This window comes from Notamacropus eugenii, chromosome 4 (assembly GCF_028372415.1).
Source record: "Notamacropus eugenii isolate mMacEug1 chromosome 4, mMacEug1.pri_v2, whole genome shotgun sequence".
NCBI classification, from domain to species: Eukaryota; Metazoa; Chordata; class Mammalia; order Diprotodontia; family Macropodidae; genus Notamacropus; species Notamacropus eugenii.
Genome location: NC_092875.1, coordinates 372,578,974 through 372,592,070, shown reverse-complemented (window position 1 = coordinate 372,592,070; position 13,097 = coordinate 372,578,974). Strand labels below are relative to the sequence as shown.

At 35.1% G+C, this 13,097-nt stretch overlaps 1 protein-coding gene across 1 annotated transcript in view; it reads left to right on the top strand.

Annotated features, from left to right (window-relative positions):
• Positions 1-13,097, top strand: part of CDH18 (cadherin 18) — a 673,500-nt gene that overhangs the window by 510,517 nt on the left and 149,886 nt on the right. Inside the window, exon 6 of the mRNA XM_072605468.1 lies at positions 2,011-2,178. Coding sequence (XP_072461569.1) covers positions 2,011-2,178 — 168 coding nt within the window. The remainder of the gene's footprint in view (positions 1-2,010; positions 2,179-13,097) is intronic.

Genomic DNA, 13,097 nt, shown 5'->3' with positions numbered 1-13,097 from the left:
GCATACAATCTAGGCTACACAAATAATGGCACATGAATATAATGACACATTATCTATAAGAAAAAATGAATATGAAGAGGACAGAAAAGCTCCAGGAAATTTATAATTAGTTCCAGGAAAACAATATAGACAAGGAGCAAAGTCATGTAAGTGGAAAAAATAAAACAAAACAAAAATAATTAAAATTTGAAGCCTGTAACTATACTGATCAAACTTAGCTCTGAAGAAGAGAAGACAGAATATGTCTTCCTCCCTCCTCTCTTTGCAGAGATGAGGAATTATGAACAGGAAAGTTTGCATATACTGTCACTCTCAATTAATGGTTTTTCAAATTAAGGTTATTCTACTACTTTGTCTCCCTTTTTACATTTTTACCTTCCTACTTATTAATTTTTATTACATATCTTATATAATCTTATTTTCCTAGAAGACTGGAAAAACATATACTTGAAAATGAAGGTGACCTAAAAACAACACATACTACTAAACTTTTTAAAACAGAGATGGGGAAGAAGGGAGAAATTAGTACATTATGTTTATATTTGGATATTTGTGTATGCTACTGTAATCATCAAAATGAAAAAGAATATGCATTAAATAATCTATGCTATCTAAATAACATTTATTCAATACTAGTCAAAGATAAAAATAAAATAAGGCAAACAAAATGCATTTTTTCCCTATTTGTTGTGTTCCAGCAACTGTACTGAACATTAGAGATACAAAGTCAAATATGATGTCCCTGCCATTAAGGAGAATTTTATCAGGTGAAATAATCTATACAACTAGAGATTCAGAACAAAAAATATAATGACATATTAGAGTTAATCTGCCCCTTGTTACAATTTTCCCATTTTGGTTAAAAACATCATCCTTTTCTTAGCTGTGTTGGAAATCTCAGAATCATCTTTGAGACTTCTTTCTCCTTTTCCCTTTATATCTAGTCAGTTGTTGTAACATGTCATGTCTCTTTCATCTGTCTTAAGTGGCCTCCTCCTATCTAATCCCACAGCCACCACTTGAATTTATGTCCTCTTTAACTCTCATTTGGAATATATATTCCCTTTAATGAAAGCAACCTTAAAGACTCTTCCATGCTTGTCTTTAAGAATAGTTTGATGACACCCTCACTGGGCAGTTAGGTGGTACAGTAGGTAGAACACTAAAGTCCCGGAAACTCATGTTCCTGAATTCAGATCTGATTTCAGATACTTAATAATTGTTTGATGCTAGGCAAGTCACTTAACCCTGTTTGCCTCAGTTCCTCATCTGCAAAATGAGCTAGAGAAGGAAATGGCAAATCAGCCCTGTTATCTTTGCCAAGAAAACCCCAAATTGGGTCACACAGAGTCAGACACAACTAATAGACAAAGCAACATACCTTATTTACTCTCATCTGGACTACTGCAAAACCTTCCTAACTGATTTTACCTCATTTAGCCTCTTCCTTCTCTAATCCATCATATGGATGGAAGGAAGGAAGGAGGGAGGGGAAAGGAGGGTTTTGGATATGGAAATCAATAGAACAGTCCTTGAAGTCAAAGGACATGTTCTTTCTCAGAAAGACTGATATAATTACTGACCTCAAAAACTGAGTTTGAAAATTTAGAAAGTTGTGTAGTGGGTCTGGGCCCAAGCAACAATCAGAGCCTTGGACCACAAGAGAGGAAGCTTTGAGGAGGAATCTGCAATGAATGATGGGGTATTTATATGCCATTAGATATTATTGTTGTTATTATATTAAACGTGTTACCCTCTATGAACAGTCTTGTCAGAGGAGCAAACATTTAGGGCACATCTTCATTTGCCAATGGTGAATTTCCTTCTAACAAGTGACTTGAAGCAAATTTTGTGATGGAATATTTTGAAGAAAATATCTAACTATTTGTATAAGAAACTTCCTGTGACAGATGCCTATTGGTAACTTCTATGTAAATGTTCAAATAATGCTGATCTCTCTCTCTCTCTCTCTCTCCCTCCCTCCCTCCTTCCCTCTCTCTCTCTCTCCAGGAGTTATAAGAACGGCCCTGCATAACATGGACAGGGAAGCCAGAGAGCACTACTCTGTGGTCATTCAAGCCAAAGATATGGCCGGGCAAGTTGGAGGCCTTTCAGGGTCCACCACCGTCAACATTACACTCTCAGATGTCAATGACAACCCACCTAGATTTCCACAGAGTATGTACAAGTTTCATAATTTTCATTAAGGATCAATGTTGTTATTATTTTTCCTTTCAATAAATGGGATCACTTGGTTGTGAAGGATGGTCTTCCTGTGGCATCTAGGATTAACAGGAGGCCTTAAAGTTCAAAAAAATAACCAAATCCAACTCCCTCTAATTCTTCATGGATAGGTGTATCAGTGTTTAGCAATGTAAAATGCAGCTGGCTTCAGGACACCAGAATAAATGACCTAGTTGTACAATGTACTCAAGATTAAGAACTTGCTATTTTAGATGAATATTTTTTTAAGGAAATCATACAGATATCATAGAGTATGTGTGATATTACATACAAACACATATAGTAGGAAGAAAAATAAAAGAATGAGATTAGGAGAATAAATGAATAAAAGCACTTGTCTAAGATAAACAGACATATATCTAGCACTAAGTTTGATTTGGATTGTGTGGAGGAATGCCTTACATATTTTGTTTGTTTGCTTGAGGCTTGGAGTATATAGTACGTTAATAGAATCTTCTCTGCCTCAAGCATTCAGGTAGTTTGGAAATATTCTCACTGACTGGAACAAAATCTCCCTTCTAGTACACTGAGAGTCAGAGTGAAGGGAGTGGGCTTAGCATGGCATGATAACTTCTTGGATCTGCTAGGGGTCACAACTAATAACTCAATAAGCCTGAAAAGGAAGAAAAGCTAAGAAAGAGCTTCCGTGTAATGTTTATTCCTTACAGGAGCAGAAAAAAATGAGAATTATGTACAAGAAAGCACCTTACTGGTACTATGGCAAGATCCTTCTTATGGTACTGCAAAGCATTCTTACTTCTATTGGTATATATCAGGGGCTATTCATGGCTATTTTAGTCTCAAAGTTGGAATGTTCTTCTTGTTGTTGGTTAGTTATTTCAGTCACATCCAAAGCTTTGTTAGCCCATTTAATTTTTGTTGGCAGAGATCCTGGAGTGTGCAATTTCCTTCTCTGGCTCATTTTACAGATCTAGAAACTGATACAAGCAGGTTTAAGTGGCTTGTCCAGGGTTACACAGTCAGTAAGTGTCTGAGGCTAGATTTGAACTCAAGAAGATGAATCTTTCTGACTCCAGATCCAGTACTCTAACCAATGTCCCACCCCTCTGTCCTTACACTTTTATACAGAGAAGGAAAGATTTTTCAGTATATTTGGCATTTCAGCTCATTTCTGCCTATTCTCTTGAGGGTTTTCTGTTTGTGTCAGTATTTTATGTGAGTGAGCGAGGGTGAGGATGGAAGTTGTGGGAAGAAAGGAAAGGTGAATGAATAGCTGTTAGGAGATAATTGCAGAAACTGGGGTTTTTAACATGTTTTTAACTTATGGAATAAAACAAGTATTTCACAATATTGCACAATAAAATGATGATTGTATATGCAACTATATATCTACTATGTATAATTTGGTATTCCTTTCAAATATACAACAAAATTTTCATGTAAATTGTTTTTCTTCCTTCCTCTCCCCCACCCAAGAGATGGCTACCATTACATACCCCCCCCTACAAACACACAAGTTATGCCATACGTACTTATATTTATCAGCTCTTTCTATGGATGCAAGTAGAGTCTTTCTTTATATGTATGTCCTTTATAATTAATTTGGGTATTACAATACACAAAACAACTGCTCAAAGTCATTCTTAAAACAACATTGTTGTTACTGTATACAATGTTCTCTTGGTTGTGTTCATTTTTTGCTTTGTTGTTTCATGCAAGTCTTTCCATGTATTTTTTTCTAAAATCATTAAGCTCATTTCTTTTAGAGCAGTGATATTCCATCACAATCATATATCACCATTTGTTCAGCCATTCCTCAACTGATGGATATTCCAGTTCTTTGCTACCACAAAGAAAGATGCTATAAACATTTTGCACCATATATGTTCTTTTCCCCTTTTCCCTAATCATCTTTGGAAACAGACCAAGTAGTGGTATTTCTGGGTCAAAAGGTATAGGTATAGTTTAATAACTCTGGGTATGATTCTTGCCTCACTGCTATCCAAAATGGTTGGGTCTGTTCACAATTCTACCAATAATGAATGAGAATCACAATTTTTCCACATCCCCTCTAACATTTGGCACTATTCTCCTTCCATCATTTTAGTCAGTCTGTCAAGGTTGTTTTAATTTGCATTTCTGTAATCAATAATGATTTAGAGCATCTTTTTCATGACTATAAATTGTTTTGATTTCTTCTTTGGAAAATTGCCTGTTCATATCTTTGGCCATTTATCAATTGGGGAATGACTCATATATTTGTAGATTTGACAGATGTATAGATATATACACACATATACATAATATTCATACATGCACAAATACATATGCGTACACACACGTGTGTGTATATATGTGTGTGTGTGTATGTGTATAAGGGATATGAGACCTTTATGGGCTAAACTGTGTATAAAATTCTTCTCTCACCCCAAAAAACAACTGTATTTTTATCAATAGTGCTTGACTTTTGTTCTATAAGGTTATGTACAGGGGATGTGAACTGATAACTTTTATATACCCATTAAAATAATTAGTAAGCATTTTTACAGAAAACTAAAATTATCATGAGGAGGATAAAGAAATGTATTCCTCATTTAGGTAGTTTGAATAACAAAAGTCTTATTGTTGGAACCTTTCAAGGATTTATGAGAAAACACTAATTCTACATGGCATGGAAACTCAATCAAAATACACCCTTAAGTTAGTTCATTATATTCAATAAGATCCATTTTGCTTCTAATAGTCACAAAATAGCATTCTGAATTTAATGATTGACAGGTGGGATCTCCTTCAGGAAGATTGAGACAGTGTGCTGAGAGGCTGGAAATGAAGGGAACTGTCTTCAACCTGTAAATTCTGACTTGTTTAAAAAACCTTCCACACTCAGATTGCACTATGCCCTCTGTGGACTTCATGATGGTTCAGTGTCACCATAACAGAAATAGCTTGTAGTGAGGTATTCTCTTATCTATTCTAAAACATAACTTAGAACATAGTTGTGTATGCAGGGAAAGCTATGTTAATATACTTTGGATAAAATTATTTAGGAGGAGATATGGAGGTTACAAATTACAGAATTCATACATTTATATGCAATCCAACTTATAAAATACAAAAGGGAGAAAAAGACAGAAAAAGATGCAGAAGTGGGAGAGACAGAAAGAAAGAGGGAGAGAGAAAAAGAGAGGCAGGAGGATGGGAGAGGGAAAGAGAGAAAGAGGGGGGAGGAACGGAACAAAGGAGAGAGGGAGTGGGAGGGAGGGAGAGAGAGAGAGAAGAGAAAAAATATTCCATCAGTTTTTTGAATGTAGGACATAATGGGTATTATACATAAATTTGTGTATTCCATGGAGTGTGAGAACTCAGATTCCCCTTCCAAATTATGTTCTCCAAACAGCTTAACATGTTTCCCACAGTGTATACAACTATCTGCTGAGCTATTATGTTTTAGAAAAGATTAAAAATACCCTACTCTGAGCTGCTTCTCTCATGCTGTCTTTCAGTCTTTGACATCAGCAGTGCATTTAGTGCAATGCTAAATATATTCTGAATAGCTGACTAATCTAACAATCACATATTTGATGATTTATAATTTTATAAGTATTCAATAATATAGAGTTATGATGTAACTTTATAAGTATACTATATAAATTTTCATATGAATAATTCATTTTCATTCACCATTCATTAAATGACTCCTCTGTGCTAGATTTTGGAGACATAGAGATACATAAAGACAATCTTTATTTCCAAAGATCTTATCCTTTAAGAATAATTACATATATAGGATTTTAATTGTGGTGTGTTGTTTAAATAGCTGGAAAGATAGTAGTTGAAGTAGTAGTAGTTGTTGTTTGTAAGGGTAGGGCAGGTTGGATCTAAGATTTCATTCATATAAGGAACTCCTCTAGAGCGAACTTTCTCAGCTAGTGGAGAACTGTAATTGAGCTTTAGAGAATGGCTTGTGGGCTCTGAGAGGGTCAGTGATTTGACTAGGATCAAGCAGTCAATATATGTCAGGCAAGACTTTTAAGCCCAGGTTTTCCAGATCCTGAGGCTTTCTATCCACTGTTCTACCCAGTATCCTAAGCTGTGTCTTTGGAAGCTAAGCAGATTGTGTGTGTGTGTGTGTGTGTGTGTGTGTGTGTGTGTGTAAATATATGCGTATATATGTGCATATGTGCATGTGTATATGTATATGTATATGTGTGTATAAAATTTTATTTCTAAAATCCTGTTCTGCCAATATGTTAGAGAAAAACAAGAAAAATGTAAAAGCATAAATTTCATTATTAATGAAATAAATTATTTTAAACTTCATTGGGAATGAAGATGCCAGGTATGGTAGTACACGATGATAATCCCTGCTGTTGGAGAAGGATGAGGCTAGTACGTCCATTGAGCTTAGGAGTTTTTAGCTACAACAGGCTAAACCAACTCTGTGTTCCCATGAAGTTTTACATTAACATGGTGATTCTTACAGATATGGGAGCACCCATGAGATTTTCTGCAGAGGGTCCAATTTACTCAAGTCAGAAATGTAGGGTAGCAAAGTTCCCATGCCAATCAGTAGTGGGACTTGCCTTAGAGTGGTCACTTCATTTTCAGCCTAGGCAGAATAAGAAGATATAGCCTCAAAAAGTTAAATAAAAATAAAAACCATGAAGGATAAAAAAATCGATATTTTAAAAAATTGTGGTCAATGCTATAATAATTGGTAGAAGGCAAAACTGAACGATTGATTTCTTCCAATTTGTTAATGAAATGAGTGGGGTATGGAGTGTGAAGTTGATGAATTGACATTTTATAATGAGATCAAGGGAAGGAGAATATTCATTTCCTTCTGAGAAGATCCATTCACACTTGTATAAAATGATCATTTTAACCTCAAATTAGAAATAAACACTGTGTCAGTAGGTGGTTTAAAAAGGGTATAAAAGTTACAAATGCGCAAATAGTCCTTTATTACACCAGAGTCAGGAAGGGAATTCTGAAGCTTAATCCTTTTAAACACCAAAACTCAAATAATAACTATCACAACAAATTGTTTTAGAACATTTTGGATAGAGGTCTTTCTAAAATGGATTGTATATTAACTTGCCAATTTAAGCATGTTATTAGGAATGGAACTGAACATTTTATTAATTATTCAGAATCCTTATTATGAAATCTGTTACTGTACTGTGTAATAATAGAGTGATTTCTCAGCAGTTATTAGAAGTAGAAGAATATTTACCTCTAACTGAAAATGAGCACAAGTAGCTCTGATTCTTTCTTCTTCATTTTTGTGCATATATACACACATACATTCACATATATGTATGTATATGTATATATGTGTATGTATGATGTCTTTTTAAATTTTCTTTCATTATCAGGTTTCCATTGAGAAAGCTGTCTAAAGTAGGTGTCTCTACTTCCTCTTTTCTCATTTCTAATCCCTTTTCAATCTGCATTCTAGACTCTATTCAACTGAAACTTCTTTCTCTAAAGTTACCAATGTCCTCTTAATTTTCAGATTTAACCAACTTTTCTCGATCCTCTTTATCATCAAATGAAACAATAATTGTCAGTTGCTTAGCACTATGGTTGGCATATGTTGTTGTTCAGTCATTTCAGTCAAGACTGACTATTGATGACCCCCTTTTGGTTTGCTTTTGTTTTTGCAAAGATACTAGAATGGTTTGCCATTTCTTTCTCCAGCTCATTTTACAGTTGAGCAAACTGAGGCAAACAGGATTAAGTAACTCGCCCTGGGTCACATAACTAGCATCTGAGACCAGATTTGAACTCAGGTCTTCCTGACTTCTATCGCAGCGCTCTATCTGCTGTGCCACCTAGCTTCTTGGTTGGCACATACTAAATACTGTATAAAACTAATTATGATGATCATGATCATTATTATTATCCTTGACCTCTCTGTACTGCTTGACACTGTGAATCATTCTCTCCTGCTTATATTTTCCTCCATAGGTTTTTGTTATATTTTTCTTGTTTTCTTCTTAATTTTTTGGCAGCTTTTTCTCAATCTTCTTTACTATGTCTTCATCTGGAGTGTTTCAGCTAACTATGGGTGTTCCCCAAGGTCTGTCCTGGGTCCCCTTCACTTCTCCTTCTGTCATAATATTCACTTGGTGATCTTATCAAGTCCCATCAATTATCATCTCAGTGTTGATTATTTCATGATCTACATATCCAATCCTAATCTCTCTCCTGGCCTATAAATAATAGTCCTGCTTCACCAATTGACTTTTGGACATCTCAAATTATATGTACCACACATATCTGAAACTCAACATGTCCAAAAGAGGACTCATTTTCTTCCCTCATCCATATCATGTAACCATTCCCTTTCACCATGCAAGGTGCCACTATTCTCCCAGTCACCTATTATTGAAATATTAATATCAACTTTTTCCTGTGCTAACCCTATTGTCAAATTTTGTTGTTTTTACCTTCACAATATCACTCTCATATATGCTCCCTTCTCTCCCCACAATCTGGTACAAACCTTCATCACATTCTGCCTGGATGATTATAATACCTTTCTGTCTGGTCTCTCCAACTTATTTTGTCACAGTTTGATCTATCCTTCACTTATTTGCCTAAGTGATTTTCCTAAAGTATAAGGCTGACTATGCCTACCCTCATAATCAATAAACTCTCTATTAATCTCAGGATCAATTATAAAACTTTCTTATTGGCACTTAAAATCCTTCACAACATGGCCTCTCCCTACCTTTCCAGTTTTCTTACATTTTACTCCCCCCTTCCCCCATGTAATCTACAACCAAGTACTTGCTGTTCCCAAAATTTACTACTTCATCTACTGATTCCATACCTTTTCACTGGTTGACCACCGTACCTGAAATGCTCTTTTCTCAACAATGCCTCCTGAAATTCCTGACCATTTTCAAGACGCAGATCAAATTCTATCTCCTATTGGAGGCTTTTTTCAGTCTCTTACCTCAGCACCCATTAGTGCCTTCTCTCTGAAAATGGCTTCCATTGACACTGACTGTAGCTTGTACGTATGTAGTTGTTTGAATGTTGGCATCCCCAACGTAACATAAGCTTTTTGAAGTTAAAAACCATGTTTTGGCCTTTTTCAATATTCCAGTATTTAACAAATTACCTGGAACATATTAATAACTTAATAAATGCTCGTTGGCTAAGTGACTGTCAGCTATCATTCCATGACCTTATTAATGTCCTTTTCTCTTTTAGTCCTTTCCAACCTTCAATTTGCTGCTTTTAACATACTATTGTCTGGGAAATCCGGCAACCATGCTGTTAAATTTACTTATAAAATAAGAGAAACTAAGTGTCGGAATTAAAGTGTCAAAGTTTCTCCATAATAAATATACATGAGTGAACTTTGTGATTTTTCTTTCAGCTATATGGGAGTCATCTTTCTTTATTTTGTCATTTGTTTCTGCATTCCAAATAGCTGAGGCTGTCTTTGGATAAGTGAAGATTTATTGTATATACTATGATTTATCTAATATAGTCACTAAATAAATGTTTCCTGAAATGAAATATATATATATGTATACACACACACACACACACACACACACACATATATATATATATATACACACACACACACACACACACACATATATATATATATACACACACACACACACACACACACACACACACACACACACACACACACACATATATATATATATATCCCTGTGCCTATTTGTGTAAGTCTTCATTAAGCATACTAACATTTCTTTAAACTATTTTATCAAGAATGGACCTGTACAGTATTTTAAGTATTGCTTTCAAGGTATATATAATTTAGCATGGAAAATAAAATTAGTTAATGAGAAATAAATTAGTGAATATAAAAAGACAGCCTAGGAAAACCCCAAGAATCTGGCACCACTCAGTACTAGGAAGTCAGCCAAGAACCCATAGACTCACTTATGTCTAACATTGAAAAATTGCAACCCGTCTCTAATGGTGGCAAAAAATCTAAGTCTAGGCAGTGTTCCCATTAAGCCAAGTAAGCAATTTAACTACAAGTATTAAATGATTCCTGGTGCTATGGGAATATTTTTAATGCTGGAAGTTGAAATTATGAAGACTGATCAATTTTGTTGAGGTCAAGAAAAAACAATGATGTAGCATTAACCTTTAATTCACTAATTATTTTTAGTAGGTCCCTTCTGGAAACCATTTAGCTATATACTCCTTATTTCAGTTTTAGGCAGAAGAAAAGTCTGATTGAAAGGACTGATTTGCAAAACCAAGTTGTAATTCCTGAACTAGTAGCCCAATAACTTCAGCGATCAACAATTACAACATTATTATAATTTATGACAACAATGATTGAGGTTAAAAATAGACTAAATTATACCTGATAACTAAGACATGGAAGGGAATGACACATTTCAGAAATGTTTCTCTTTATTTTAAATTTAACTTTTGAAGATATATTTTATTTTTATATTAATCCAATTTCCCAATATCCCCCCATTTTCAACCTTGAGAGAAGAAAAATAAGATTTTTAAAAGGAGGGGAAAAAGCAGTTTGGCAAAGTCAGCTCACACATACACTCTCATTGATAGTATGTGCAATACTTTTGGAAAGATTTCTATGAAGAAAAAAAAACATTAGAGATAATGTTCCAGGGAGTTGAAACCAAGCAGAGCTGCTGATGGAGAAAATGGAGAATTACCTTGAAGATAACTACAGGAAACTGTTTTTTAGTGAATTTACATTATTTCTGTATTTGAAAGTGATAGTTATCTCCAAAGCCACCTGTAGTATTGTCTGTGACTTCCACTGTGATAATTTGAGCTTGTTCTAATGAATTTCCTCAAAACTCAATTTTCCTTCAAACTAGCAGAAATTTATTGAATTCGGGGACTAGGAAGGGATTTTGTTTGCTTGTTTTATTTTTTCTTCTCTGTAGAAAAAGACAGAGCTAAAGAATATTTCCTCAGCTCCAGATGGGAACAGAAGAATTTGTCTTCTTTAGAACATTAGCAAGGCAAATCACATATCTGCCTAAGGGAAGCCTATTGAATGAGAAAGGTCCTCTAAAGTAGAGGAGTTATTTGTAATTTAAATTTGAAGCTATCGTATTTTGGAAATTTAAAAGACTTGTAAGTTTTTTGTTTGTTTTTTCCTTTTCAACTAAATTTTATGTGTAAATGGTGAATGAAAGAACTATTTTTTTGTTTGTTTTGTTTTGAAGAAACTGTTCTGAGTCATACCTCAATAGATAAGTGATCAAAGGATACGAAGGAACAGTTCTCAAGATTTGCAAAATATTGAGAATCATATTAAAGAATACTCCAGATCACTAGTAACAATAGAAACACAAATGAAAACAACCCTGAATTTTATCTCAGTCCTGGAAAATAAACAAAAATGAGCAAAAATATCAATATGGAAGAGTTTTTAGACTAATAATTAATGCATTCTTGGTGGTACAACCATTTTGGAAAGCAATTTCAAATTATGCAAATGAAGTGACTAAAAAAAGTTCATACTCTTTGAACTAGATACTCTATTGTTTGGCTTATGCCCCCAAGGATGTTTTGTTATTTTTGTGCGTGTGTGTTTGTTCTTCATTGCCGAAGAAGACCACGACATCAGAGAAATGATGACATGACTTGCACTTGACTTTGTTTTGAGGGAGGAGGGCTGTGCAAGGTCACCAACCTCATTTCTCCTCCAGAGCCATCTGAAAATCCAGCGATCATTCATCAGGATGACTGGAGATGACCCAGCATACACTGGCAGAAATGAGGCCCTTTAGACCAAGATCTATGCAGGTACTCACTTAGGGTGAGATAATGCCCATCCCTCCCAGCCTGATGTCTTTCTATCCTTTGCCCCACTTTATATTAAAGCCTAGAAGAAACGTATATTCTGTTTCTTCTGCTTTTTTCTTGGAGTATTGAGTATCACGTAACTGCTCAGGCTGGGAATCTGGAAGTTTTAAGTAATTTAAATGTTTCCTGATCCATGAGCTCTGCAAGTTCCTGAGTTTAGGTCTGAGTAACACACCAGTAGGTCTCCTCTTATTGGAGTTCCAGTAAGACTGCTGATGAATTCAGTTACTATGAGTCAGCTCGAGCTAGAACAGCTGATTCAAGAGAAGGAAAGAAAGAAGCATTTATATACCACCTCTTATGTGCCAGGTGCTATGCTAAGTGCTATTTTTTAACAAATATTATTTCATTTTATCTTCAGAAAAAAAGTCATTTACAATTGAGGAAAATGAGGGGAACAGATGTTATGTAACTTTCCCAAGGTCACACAGCTGGGAAATATATGAGTCAGTTCTTCTAGATTCCACTATGTCACTAGCTGCCTCTGGGTTGTAGAAGTGATTCTCAGTTCAGAGGGACAGACTTGCCAGCTTCCCTTTGGTATGAGATTCTTGCCCTGGTTACTCCATGGTAGGTTTCAGACTGTGCTAGGGGCTACAGCTGAGACCTTACTTCACTCCCAGGGTCACAGCCACATAGATTCTGTTTGATTCTGAACTTGTTTATAGCTCATTCCATGGCCCAGGGCACACAGCCACTGTGGATTAGAAAAAAAATAGAAAGAAGGAGTTCTCTTTGGGCAAATTCTACAGGTACTGAACTGAAGGCCAATAACATAATTCCCTTATTCTAGTGATACAGGGTAGAATTAAAAAATAAAATAAGACTGTGGATGGCATGTTAAAAAAGCCAAGTACATATCAGAACATATTTACCAGCCTCTTTATCCAGAAAAAAGTGCGCAATTCAACTTCATTTTTATCTTAGTTTGCTTGAAAAACTTTGTCATTGAAAAGTACAACAAAATTTCAGTAATCTGGACCATACTAACCCATAATTTAAGGTAGCCATTGATAAGAAAGAAGTCC